Genomic DNA, 11458 nt, shown 5'->3' with positions numbered 1-11458 from the left:
GGTCCCTACCCACCAGCATCACCAGTATCCTGCCAGCCCAGCTGCAAATCCTCTCCCTTCCCCATGCCAGGAGCCCACCCCACAGACCCAGGACACCTGGACCACCGAGGTGCCACACCCTGGACCACAGCCCCATCCCAGGTACTCCAGGACCCACGCTGGCCTGGATCCCGAGGATGCTGAAGCCCATCATCTTCCTCCAGGCTGCTGGGAGGCCTGGCCGCTGCTCCTGGCAGGTGATCAGCTGATCCTGCCAGCGAGCTGGTGCTGCAAAGTCAGGCACAGAGATTGCCAGTGTGCTAGAGAGGGGAGAGCAGGGCCGGCAAGGGCCCGGGGGGCTGGGGGACCCAGGGGCAGCTCTGGCCTGAAAGCCAAACCACCTGCACGCTGCTACCTGCTGAATAATAGAGGAGCCGACAGCCAGCCGGAAAGAAATGTGATCCTGGTTAGCCAGCCGGGGAAGACATCCGAGCCCCCAGCAGCAGCGATAGCAACTGCAGGCGAGGAGCCTTCTCCCCGCTGCTCCGCGCAGCGCAGCCCGGCCGGGGTGGCTGCAGCTCCCTGCCCGTCCTGGGGTCCCTGGGAGGCTGCTTTCCACTCCGGAGGCGCTGGCTTGGGGCTCGGAGGATGATGTGAGCTGCATCAGGCACCCAGGAAGGCAGAGCTCAAGGACAGAGAGCCAGGTTTCCCCCGGGGGAGGTGAGGCAGAGAGGAGCCTGCCCGCAGCCGGTGCCCGCACCCTGGGTCTGGCAGCTCAGCCCCATGTCCAGAGGAGGGGACATGGTTTATATCCCAGATGACTCCGACTTCAGCTCCTTCAGGGATCAGTGTGAGAGCCTGGAGGGCTGGCACTGCCGGTACAACAAGGCTGGCGTGACCGTGTGGAGTCAGGGCCAGGAGGAAAGCTGCACCGTGCAGAAGATCAAGGTAAGCAGGGCAGCCCAGCCCTCCCCTGCCCCACCTGCTTCAGGGGTCCCCGGGGGGGGCTGGCCCATCCCAGGGGTGCTGGCCCATCCTGGGGGTGCTGGCCCATCCCGGGGTGCTGGCCCATCCTGGGGGTGCACAGCCTGCCTGGGGGTGCTGGCCCATCCTGGGGGTGCTGGCCCATCCCGGGGGTGCTGGCCCATCCCAGGGTGCTGGCCCATCCTGGGGGTGCTGGCCCATCCTGGGGGTGCTGGCCCTGCTTGGGGGTGCTGGCCCATCCCGGGGTGCTGGCCCATCCCGGGGTGCTGGCCCATCCTGGGGGTGCACAGCCTGCCTGGGGGGTGTTGCTGCTGCCAGAGTTGGCCCCTCAGGAGCGCTGCCCCAGCTCTCAAGCTGCTCTGCTGGCTCTCCCTGCCTGCCCCCGGGGCTTTACCCTCTCGACCTGCTGTGATGCCTGCTGCAGCCTCCTGCCCTGCACACACACACACACACACACACACGTGAGCTCATGTTGCGGCTGCCCTTGGGCCAGGCACGGGCAGGAAGGCCCCAGGATCAGTTACGTTATGGAGATGGCCTGGGTGGGAGCCCCCAGACATGAGACAGGCTGGCGGGATGGGCCCCCCACCCCTCCCCAGGGCCTCTCCCCCCTGGCCACAGCACCCTGAGGCACCTCACCTCTCACCCTGCAGAGTCTGAGAACCCCCCTGTGCTGCCTCAGGAGGTCTGTTGCTTGCCAGGGATCTGGGGTGCTGCAGAGGCAGTGGTGAGGTTCAACCATCCCTCAGGCTGTTACGCCTCGTTATTCATCCAGACAGCACTGCCAGGCCAGCCTGAGTGCACCGAGGGTGCTGGGAGAGAGGGGCACCCAGCATGGGGTAAGCCCTGCATGGGAGCATCCTGCGGGCCAGTGCCTGGCTCCATGGCTGGTGGTGCAGGCAGGGCTTTGGCTTCTCTGGCTGCCAAGGATCAGGACTGCTGAGTTCCACCTAAGCAACTAGGGCCAGAGCTTCTTTACCTCCAGCACAGCTTCAGGAAAGGGTTACTGGGATCTGACGAGGTGTGGGGAGGTGGCGAGGGGGTGCCTGGGTACAGTGAGCTGGAGGAGGCTCTTGCACCGCTCTCCTGAACACAGAATAACCAGCAGCTGGTCTCAGGTGGGGGGAGACACCAGGAGGAGCTGGGCACATGATTTCAGTGCTGCCATGGCTGGATGCCTGCGGTGAGGAGGAGGAGGAGGAGGAGGAGGAGGAGCGGTGCTCTCGGTGGAGGTGCAGCTGCAATACACACCACTGTGCCGCAGAAGAGCTGGGGAAGAGCTTCTGGGCTAGGGTCAGGGAGCACTTAAGCCAGTTGGGCCTGCACAAGTACACAGGACCGGGCAGGATGCACCCAGGGGTGCTGAGGGGTCTGGCCAAAGTCCCTCTGAAAAGTTGTGGGTGAGTGCAGGGCATCCCTGATAACGGGGAAGAGGCAAACGTCACATCTGCCTTCCAGAAGGGCAAGGAGGGCACTATGGGCTGCTGTGTCACATCTGTCCCTGGAAAGGTGATGGAGAACACCCTCCTGGAAGCCATGTCCTTAAGAATAAGGACAGTATGCACAGCAGCAGGGACCTGCCAAGGGCAAATCATGCCTGATCAGCCTGGTTGTCTGCACCCCAGTGAGGTTCCAGGGTGTCTGAGCACCACCACCCAGCCTGGTTCATTGCAAGGAACACCTCCTTGATGTGGTTTTCCCCGGCTCAGGACAGGGCCTGGGCAGTGTGCAAGGGTTAGTGCTGCCCAGGGACCCTTCCCAAAAGGAGGGATGGAGGATGCCAAGCAGTCTGGGCAGGAGACCCAAGCTGCACAGGCTGGGTCTTGGGGTTCAGAAGAGCCTTAACCTGTGGGTGGCCTGTTTTGGGGCTCTGTGCTTCCCCCATCCCTGGTGTGGCTGCTGCACAGCCTCTGTTCATCCTTCACATGCAGGCTTTGGGGGGGGTATTTTGGGGGCACAAGGCCACAACAGCCCCACTGTGATAACCAGGGACTCCAGGAGCCCAGGAGGACCATCCTTCACCTCGCAGCAGCAGCATCTCCAGACCCAGGTGCGAGGGGGTGGCTGGGGAAGGGGAGCAGAAGGAGGGAGCTGGGCACTCCCCTCCATGGCTCCCCAGGGAGCACAGCACATCTCCAAGCCTGTCCTGGGCAGGAGTCCAACACACCGGGCAGCAACCATCACCCAGGCCATCGGGGAAAGCTTGCCCGAGATTGATGGGACCTGCAACGTTCAGAGGGCCAGCTCCAATTACATGGCACTGCCGAGCATCTCATCAAAGATGCAAGGCTTCTAACGAGGAGCAGATGACATCTCCTTCCTCCCAGCACTGAGAGGAGCAGGGCAGGCTGGCTCCATCAATAATGCACTGCCTGGTGTGGTCGGGCAGCTCCGCGGCTCCGGTTACAGACGGGGCCCCACTCGCGTCCCTGGAGCAGACCCGGTGCCTGAGAGCTCCATGATAGGGCAGGAGCATCCCTTTTCTTGCTCTGCAGGAACATGGGGCAGCTCCCCTATGGAGAGAGGCTGGGGGAGCTGGGCTGGGTCAGCCTGGAGAAGAGAAGGCTGTGGGGGGACCTCACTGCAGCCTTCCCGTCCCTGAAGGGAGCAGAGGAACAGGAGGGGAATCAGCTTGTTAAAGGGCAGAGACTGGCAGGACAAGGGGGATGGAGTGAAGCTGGAGGAGGGAAGGGGGAGAGGAGAGATTGGGGGGAAGTTCTTTGCAGAGAGAGTGGTGAGGGGCTGGAAGGGGCTGCCCAGAGAGGGGGTGGGTGCCCCGTCCCTGGGGGTGTTCAAGGCCAGGATGGATGGGGCCCTGGGCAACCTTGTGTAGCTCCAGGCCTGGAGGTTGGTGTCCCTGCCTGTGGCAGGGGGTTGGAGCTCTGTGACCCTTGGGGTCCCTCCCAACCCAGCCCAGTCTGGGATTCTATGGGGTGAGGGGACAGGCCTGGGCTCAGGGAACCCAGGGAGCCCAGACCACTAGGCAACCCCATCTGAAGGTCCTCCTACCCCCACTGCCTTTGCACCGTGCACCCACAGGGACATGCCCTACACCACATGTGCGGAGCACCCACCATGCCCATGGCTTCGTAGCAGCGCAGGGCAACGCCACCCCACACACACACAAACAGCCCAGAGCCCTCACCCCCAGAGCAGCACACAGCCCCCACCCCCTGTCCCCCCCCAGACCCGCATCTCCTGCAAGGACGTCCCTGCTGAGACCCTCTACGACGTGCTGCACGACACCCGCTACCGCAAGAAGTGGGACTCGAACATGATCGAGACCTACGACATCGGGCGCCTGACGGTCAACGCGGACGTGGGATACTACTCCTGTGAGCAGCCCCCGGGGCCCCTCTCCCTCCCTCCCTCCACAGTCCCACGCAGGGATGCAGGTCGGGGTGTAACAGGGTCTCTCCACAGGGAAATGCCCAAGCCCCCTGAAGAACCGGGATTTCGTCACCCTGCGCTCCTGGCTGCCCCTGGGCAACGACTACATGATCATCAACTACAGCGTCAAGCACCCGGTGAGCCCCCCTCAGCCCCCAGCCAGCCCCAGCCCTTGCAGGGGTGCTGCCTTTGCAGGGACAGGCTCTGAGGGCCATATGGCATCTCTCTGCAGAAATACCCACCCCGCAAGGATTTCGTCAGGGCCGTGTCCCTGCAGACCGGCTACCTGATCAAGGCCAACGGTGCCGGCGCCTGCGTCCTCTATTATCTCACCCAGGTGGACCCCCGTGGTGAGTGCCAGCAGGAGGGGAGGCTGCAGTGGGGGATGGGTCCCCTTGTACCCCCAGAGCGCACCCACCATGGCTCTCCATCACCCAAAGGTCCAAAGCACACTGGGCGGTGGGGACAACCCCAGGGGAGGAGGGGGTCCCCTCCCTGCTCACAGCACTGGGCACTGCTGTGAGCCCCATGGGAGCACGGTCTGGCTTTGGGGGGGCTGCAGAAGCCTCCTCTGGGGCTGGCCCAGACTGAGTGAGTGACGAGGCTCTGGGCTCTTGCAGGCTCGCTGCCAAAGTGGGTGGTGAACCGTGTCTCCCAGTTTGTGGCACCGAAGGTAAGCAGGGTGCATGGTCAGCCCTGGGATATGGGGCAGCAGGGATGAGCTGCCCTAAGTGGACCCTTAGGTAGGGGCTGGGTGAGCCAGGACTTGCAGGGTGGGTGCTGGGTGAGCCAGGACTCGCAGGATGGGTGCTGGGTGACCCAGGGCTCGCAGGGTGGGTGCTGGGTGAGCCAGGACTTGCAGGGTGGGTGCTGGGTGAGCCAGGACTCGCAGGGTGGGTGCTGGATGAGCCAGGACTTGCAGGATGGGTGCTGGGTGACCCAGGGCTCGCAGGGTGGGTGCTGGGTGAGCCAGGACTCACAGGGTGGGTGCTGGGTGAGCCAGGACTCACAGGATGGGTGCTGGGTGAGCCAGGACTCACAGGGTGGGTGAGCCAGGACTCACAGGGTGGGTGCTGGGTGAGCCAGGACTCGCAGGATGGGTGCTGGGTGAGCCAGGGCTCGCAGGATGGGTGCTGGGTGAGCCAGGACTCACAGGGTGGGTGAGCCAGGACTCACAGGGTGGGTGCTGGGTGAGCCAGGGCTCACAGGGTGGGTGCTGGGTGAGCCAGGGCTCGCAGGATGGGTGCTGGGTGAGCCAGAACTCACAGGGTGGGTGTTGGGTGAGCCAGGACTTGCAGGATGGGTGCTGGGTGACCCAGAACTCACAGGGTGGGTATTGGGTGAGCCAGGACTTGCAGGATGGGTGCTGGGTGAGCCAGGACTCGCAGGGTGTGTGAGCCAGGGCTCACAGGGTGGGTGCTGGGTGAGCCAGGACTCACAGGGTGGGTGAGCCAGGGCTCACAGGGTGGGTGCTGAGTGAGCCAGGACTCACAGGGCATGCACTGGGCTGTGTGGTGCCCCCCTCCCAGCACCCTCAAAAAGCCAGCAGTGGGGGTGCTGGGAGCCATACCCACAGACCAGGGTGTCTCCATCCCCACTGGGGAGCTGGGGCACCGTGCCGGGCTGGACCTGCTCTGCCCACAGGCGATGAAGAAGATCTACAAGGCTGGGCTGAAGTACCCGGAGTGGAAACGCAAGCACGACCCCGGGTACAAGCCCTGGGTGTACCCGGAGCAGAACACGCTGCCCAGCGTCAGCCTGGAGGAGCTCTCGGTGCAGCACGCCGACTCGCTGGAGAACATCGACGAGACGGGGCTGCCCGAGGAGCACCTGAGCACCAGCGACCACGAAGCCTGAGCCTTTGCCACAGCCCTCTTTGGGGGGACACAACCCCTCACACATGGGGCTTGGCAGCCACGGGGGACGGGCAGGGATTTGGCCCCCAGTAGTCACATCTGCTCTCCAACTCTGTTGTCATAGAATCCCCCCTTACCCATGCTGCAGGGTACTGGCCCATGGGAACCTGTAGCATGGGTGCTGGAAAGAGGGAGGGTGAGCACTCTGTCCCCTTGTGCTGGGGCTGTGGTGGCTCGTGGAGGTGTCCCCACACGGGAGGCAGAGCTGGCAATGGGAGGGGGTGCCCAAGGAGGGGCTGGGCAGGGCAAGAGAGACAAAACAATGCTTCATGGGGTCAGAGGGAGATTCCCTGGCACCAAGATATCCCTTTGTCACCACAAGACCTTCTAGGGGTGCCTCAAAGGTCCAGAAGTGCAGGGGGAAGGGGGGGTCTATGGGTGTCCTGCCCAGGCTTTGTTCAGCACAGGGCTTGGACCAACCACCGCTGCCCGAGCTCCCCCTCTGCCAGTCCTGCACCAGGCTGCACCCCCTCCAGCCCACTAAGCCCTTCCAGGCTTTGTGTGCCCCCCTCCCCTTCCCCCATCTCAGGGAACCCCCTCCCAGGTCAAGTCCTGGGCATCAGGCTCTGGCCCAGCTGGCTCTCGGGTGGTGTTCGTGGGGGGTCCTCCTGGCAGTGGGGTCTTGGGCAGCCTCTGCCCCCACCCTCTCGGTCTTTGCCGCTGCTGTGGTTCCTGGCACAACAATAAAGGGGTTGGTGTGTGTGCGAGAGAGTTCTGGGCTGGCACGGGGCGCTCAGGGCACTGAGGATGCCTGGGGACCAGCTCCTGGCTTGGGCAGAAGGCTCAGGGCAGCCCTGCGGTCCCAGCACCCAGAGGTGCCCCTCAGCCGGGCGCAAGGTGATGTGGGCAGGAGGGGCGGGATCCGGGCTGCACACACCCGTGTGCGTGTGGGTGAGTGTGCGTGGGCGCGGGGCAGCCTGCGCCGGACAACGGGAAGTCAGTCTAGACAGACACCGCAGGGGGAATCCGCTGGCAGGCGCTGGATTTTCCACCCACCCCTCCACACCCACCCCCCCCCCACATCCCCCCCCTCCCCAGTGCTGCAGCTGCCTGCGGAGCTGGGTGTTTGCCCCGGATGGGGGGAGCCTGAGCCGTGTGAGCGGGGCTCTCACTGCTGATGGAGGAGGAGGGGGGGGGCTCAGCCCTGGACCTGCCCCTTGGGGACATCACCGGCACGTGGCAGCCACTCTCAGAGCCAAAGCGCTGCCCCTGAAGTGGGGTGCGGGGGGGCAACCACTTGGTAACCCCCCCAGGGCTTGCAGCTCTGCCCTGCAGCTTTTTGGGGTCCCTCCATCCGCCCCCAGCCTCATGCTCCCTGGTCACCCCTGTATCCCACACTGAGCTGCGAGTTCATCCCATGAGAACCCCCAGTTCACCCCATGCCCACCCAGCATCCCAGGGGCAGATGCTTACTGGTCCCCCCACTTTAGCCACCCCGTTAGGTCATACATGTCCCCTGCGCTGTCCTGGGGATGTCACACGTGTGGTGCTGGGGAGGGGAGGAGAGGGGAGGGAAGAGGAGGGGAGGGGAGGGGAGGGGAGGGGAGGGGAGGGGAGGGGAGGGGAGGGGAGGGGAGGGGAGGGGAGGGGAGGGGAGGGGAGGGGAGGGGAGGGGAGGGGAGGGGAGGGGAGGGGAGGTGCTGGCTGCCTGGCCAGCCAGCTCCCAGGGACGGCAGCTGGGCTGGCTGTGTAAGCAGAGCAGGGGCGAGAAGCTGCCTGTGCAGGGGAGATGCAGAAGAGCCAAAGCAGGAGGTGTGCAGGCATTGCCCCCCCCCACCCCCCCCCCAAGGACTCACTGCGAGGGGAGCAGCCAGTGGGCACCCACACCAGGGAGGATTTTTACCTGTGAACAGACACATCCCACCCCCAAATTGCCCCAATTATCCCTTTGCAATAATCAGGTAGAGCTGAGCAAGGGAGTCATGGCTAGAGCAAGGGTGACCCCCCCCCCAGGGTGTTGCCTTTGATGGGACAGAGCCCACGGGCACCCCAGGCCCACGGGGTGCTGGGGGGAAGCCCCCCCAGTGCAGGAGGCAGCTCCATCTCTCCTCATTCCCCAGATGTCTCCCTGGCTGCAGCTCTGCTGAGGGGCTATTTTTAGCGATCCCAGAGTAGATGAGTCTGAGCACTGAGAGGCTGGGGGGGAGTCCCCACTCCCCAGCCAGCCCCCAGGAAGGGCACATCTCAGCCCAGAGTGCTGCCCAGTGATGGCATCAAGGGCATGGGGAGGGCAAGGGCCACTGGGGTGGGTGGCAGGGACTCTGGTCCCCATCCAGCACTGGGCTGTGCGGAGCTCCTGGCCACCAGCATCACCCTGGACAGGGCCTGTCTGGGGAGGGGGGGCAGCTCCAGACCCTGTGGGGTGCCAGGAGCCCCCAGTGCAGTGGTTTCTTACTGCAGGATGTGTCACTGCTGGTTTCCTGTGGCATAAACAGGAAGAGGACAATGCACCAATATCCCCCAGGGACCTGAGCGATGGACGGGACAGGCGGGGGGGGGTTGCTGAGACCCCCCCCAAGTGCCCTCACTGGGATGCTGGGGGAGTGGGTGGCCCACAGCCCAGCTCTGGCCAGACATGCAGGGACTGAGAGCCCAGCTGGATGGCTTTTCCTGCCTGGCCCCAGCAGAGAGGAGCCGCCCCAGTGCACAGATTGGAAAGGAAACGGGAAGCTGCTGCTGGACAGGAGATTAGCCTGGAGGCAGTGGTGTCAGCTGACAGCCCCACGGATGGGGGCAGGGGCACCAGCGTGGTGTGGGGTCCTCTCTCCAGCCTGCACAGGCTGCCACAGCCCACTGCAGTGCCCCCAGCATCACATGGGACAGGTCTTGGGCAGTTCTCAGCCCCGCCACCCACACCTGAGCCCAACAGGGAACCCTCCAGCTGCCCAGCTCATCTCATGGACCAGCCTTCAGCAGGAGTCTTGCCTGGAGGGATACAGCAGGTTCTCCCTCCTCACTCCCCCCCAAGCCCTCCCAGGGGCTCAGCTCTCCATGGTGTCCCAGCAAACCCTCCAGGCTCAGTCCCAACCCCACATTTCCAGCTATCCATTGTGTCATTTGCTCTCTAGGTAGATCCCCTGAGTGTCCCTCACCCTTTCCCTGCTCCCAGGAGATGCTCCCACCATCACCACGTGATCCAGCATGGTAGGGCTGAAGGTAGAGCAAAGGCTGCCCCAGCCTGCAACAAAGGCTGATGGCTAGGGAGGGATGGAGGGAGGGATGGATGGATGGATGGATGGATGGATGGATGGATGGATGGACGGATGGATGGACGGATGGACAGACACACATGGACCTTGAGGGACAGTGTCATCATGGGTGCTGCCTGGAAAGGGAAAGGACCATGCAGACCAATGAGTTGGAAGGATCCAACGTGCACTTTGATCTCTGCTTCCTCCAGCCCTTGTCAGCATCTTCACAAAGCCCAGTGCACCAGCCTGAGGTGTGTTTCCCAGTCCTGCCCTGGGGAGCTGGAAAGACCTTCCCACTGTGTGAACCCAGACAGGAGAGGGCTCTCTGTCCCAAGGGAGCTCCTGCTCACAGATTGCACCAGCAGGTTACCAGACACCAAGGAGATGGAGCAGAGGCTTGGCTGGGGGATGTCCAAGCTCAGGCTGGATTCAGGGAAGGGCAGCACCCATCAGGAACCAGGTGCAGGGCCTCAGCAGAGGTGCTGGGCACAGACAGGGGTTTCCAGCCTTCCAGGGGAGCTGAGCCCCGCTCCTGACACTGAGGTTGAGGGAGAAGAAAGCTGGGGAGAAGCTTTTCTACACCAAACTGTCCCGTCAGCAGCCACCAGGATGTGGGTTTTGTGGGCTGGGTCCTGCTCTTGGGCTACCAGATGGGACTGTGACTTGCCACTCGGGGATGTCTCAGTGCGTCCCCTCTGCCCTCAGACAACATTCCCCTCCCCAGCAGCCCATTCTGGCACGCAGGGAGGAGCACCAGTCCCAGCAGCAGCTCACGAGGGGTGTACAGAGCTGCTGCAGGGTGCCACACAGCAGCCAGACAGGATCGGGCCCCAGGCAGGACTGGGCTTCACCAGTGCTCACACCTCTGGGACGGAAATGACAGCGGCCTGGCTGCCACCAGCACTGCTGCCACCCCCTGCTCACCCCCCCCCAGCCCAGCAGCTCCCTCTCAGAGGCCAAGGTGGGACCCCAGAGGGTCCCCGTGCACCCTGTCTCCTCACCCCACCCACGGGCTGCTCCAAGGGGCCACCTGCCCTGGGGCTGTGTCACCCCCCTGGAGCAGCCGCTGGGGAAGGTTGGGGGTGGGGGGGGGGTTGGGGAGGAGCTGTGCTGGGCTGAGTTCTGCTTTTGCTTTGCAGGAGCGATTCTGCGATAAGCAGAAGCTGCCTTTTCACACCTAGCTCAGGGCCCCCCCACACCAGAGCCTCCCACTGCTCCCAGCTCCCCTCCACCCCCCCCAGATGGCTCTTGGGGGCACCACTGGGGTGTCACCAACCCAGGCTGGGGCAGGGGAGCGGGGTTCAGCCCTGCCAGCAGGAGCAGAGACAGGCTGGGGGGTGCTGTGAGGCACCAGCCTCGGGCATCTGCCGTGCGCAGGGTTGGGTAACGGGGCAGCTGGACTGACTGGGGCTCTTGCGAAAAGTGTTGCGTTAGAGGCAGCAGGGGGAGAGCTGCTGGCAGGAGACAACCCCCCCTGACACCCCCCTGTCATCATCCCCCACACACACACCCCCCACTGCCTTCCCAGCCCCAGCTCACTGGGCACAGGGTGCTGCTCCCCCAGTCCCCCTGCAGCACAGGCACGGGGTTTGGGGTCCCTGCCTTTCACCCAGCCAGCCCCTCCAGTCCCCCCCATTAGCAGCCCAGTCTGGCAGCACTTCCCCAGCCTCTGCACCCTGGGTAGGGTATCTCCTCTTGCTGCAGCCAGGGGCAGCAGCAGCAGAGCTGAAGGCACCCGGGACATGCAAAGCTCCCCAGCAGCATTGGGGTCTGGGCACAGCCTGGTGTCCCCACGGCAGCACAGGTGCTGGGAAGGAGAGAGAAGGAGGATGAGGAGGTGAGTGGGGAGTCCCCAAAGGATGGCAGAGCCTATCGGAGGGGGAGGACACGGGGCAGCCAGGCTGGGAGCCAAGCGTGGGGCAGGGTCATGCCTGGGAAGGGGCAGGATGGGAGAGGGATGGGGACCGGGGGGGGCTGGTCTGGAGGAGGGACCGGCAG

The 11458-nt window shown here is 64.3% G+C and overlaps 1 protein-coding gene across 1 annotated transcript; it reads left to right on the top strand.

Annotated features, from left to right (window-relative positions):
• Positions 1 to 762: 762 nt before the first annotated feature.
• On the top strand, positions 763 to 6210 carry LOC311195376 (START domain-containing protein 10-like; the record flags this gene model as incomplete). Its single annotated transcript, XM_084268767.1, has 6 exons — positions 763 to 927; positions 4151 to 4298; positions 4387 to 4490; positions 4586 to 4703; positions 4974 to 5026; positions 5998 to 6210. 6 exons carry the CDS (start codon positions 763 to 765, stop codon positions 6208 to 6210), a joined length of 801 nt encoding a protein of 266 aa, XP_084124893.1.
• Between the last annotated feature and the right edge of the window lie 5248 nt (positions 6211 to 11458).

This window comes from Gallinula chloropus, assembly GCF_964237585.1.
Source record: "Gallinula chloropus genome assembly, chromosome: 10".
Taxonomy (NCBI): Eukaryota; Metazoa; Chordata; class Aves; order Gruiformes; family Rallidae; genus Gallinula; species Gallinula chloropus.
The sequence above is the reverse complement of the archived record's forward strand: the minus strand, read 5'-3'. Positions and strand labels throughout refer to the sequence as shown.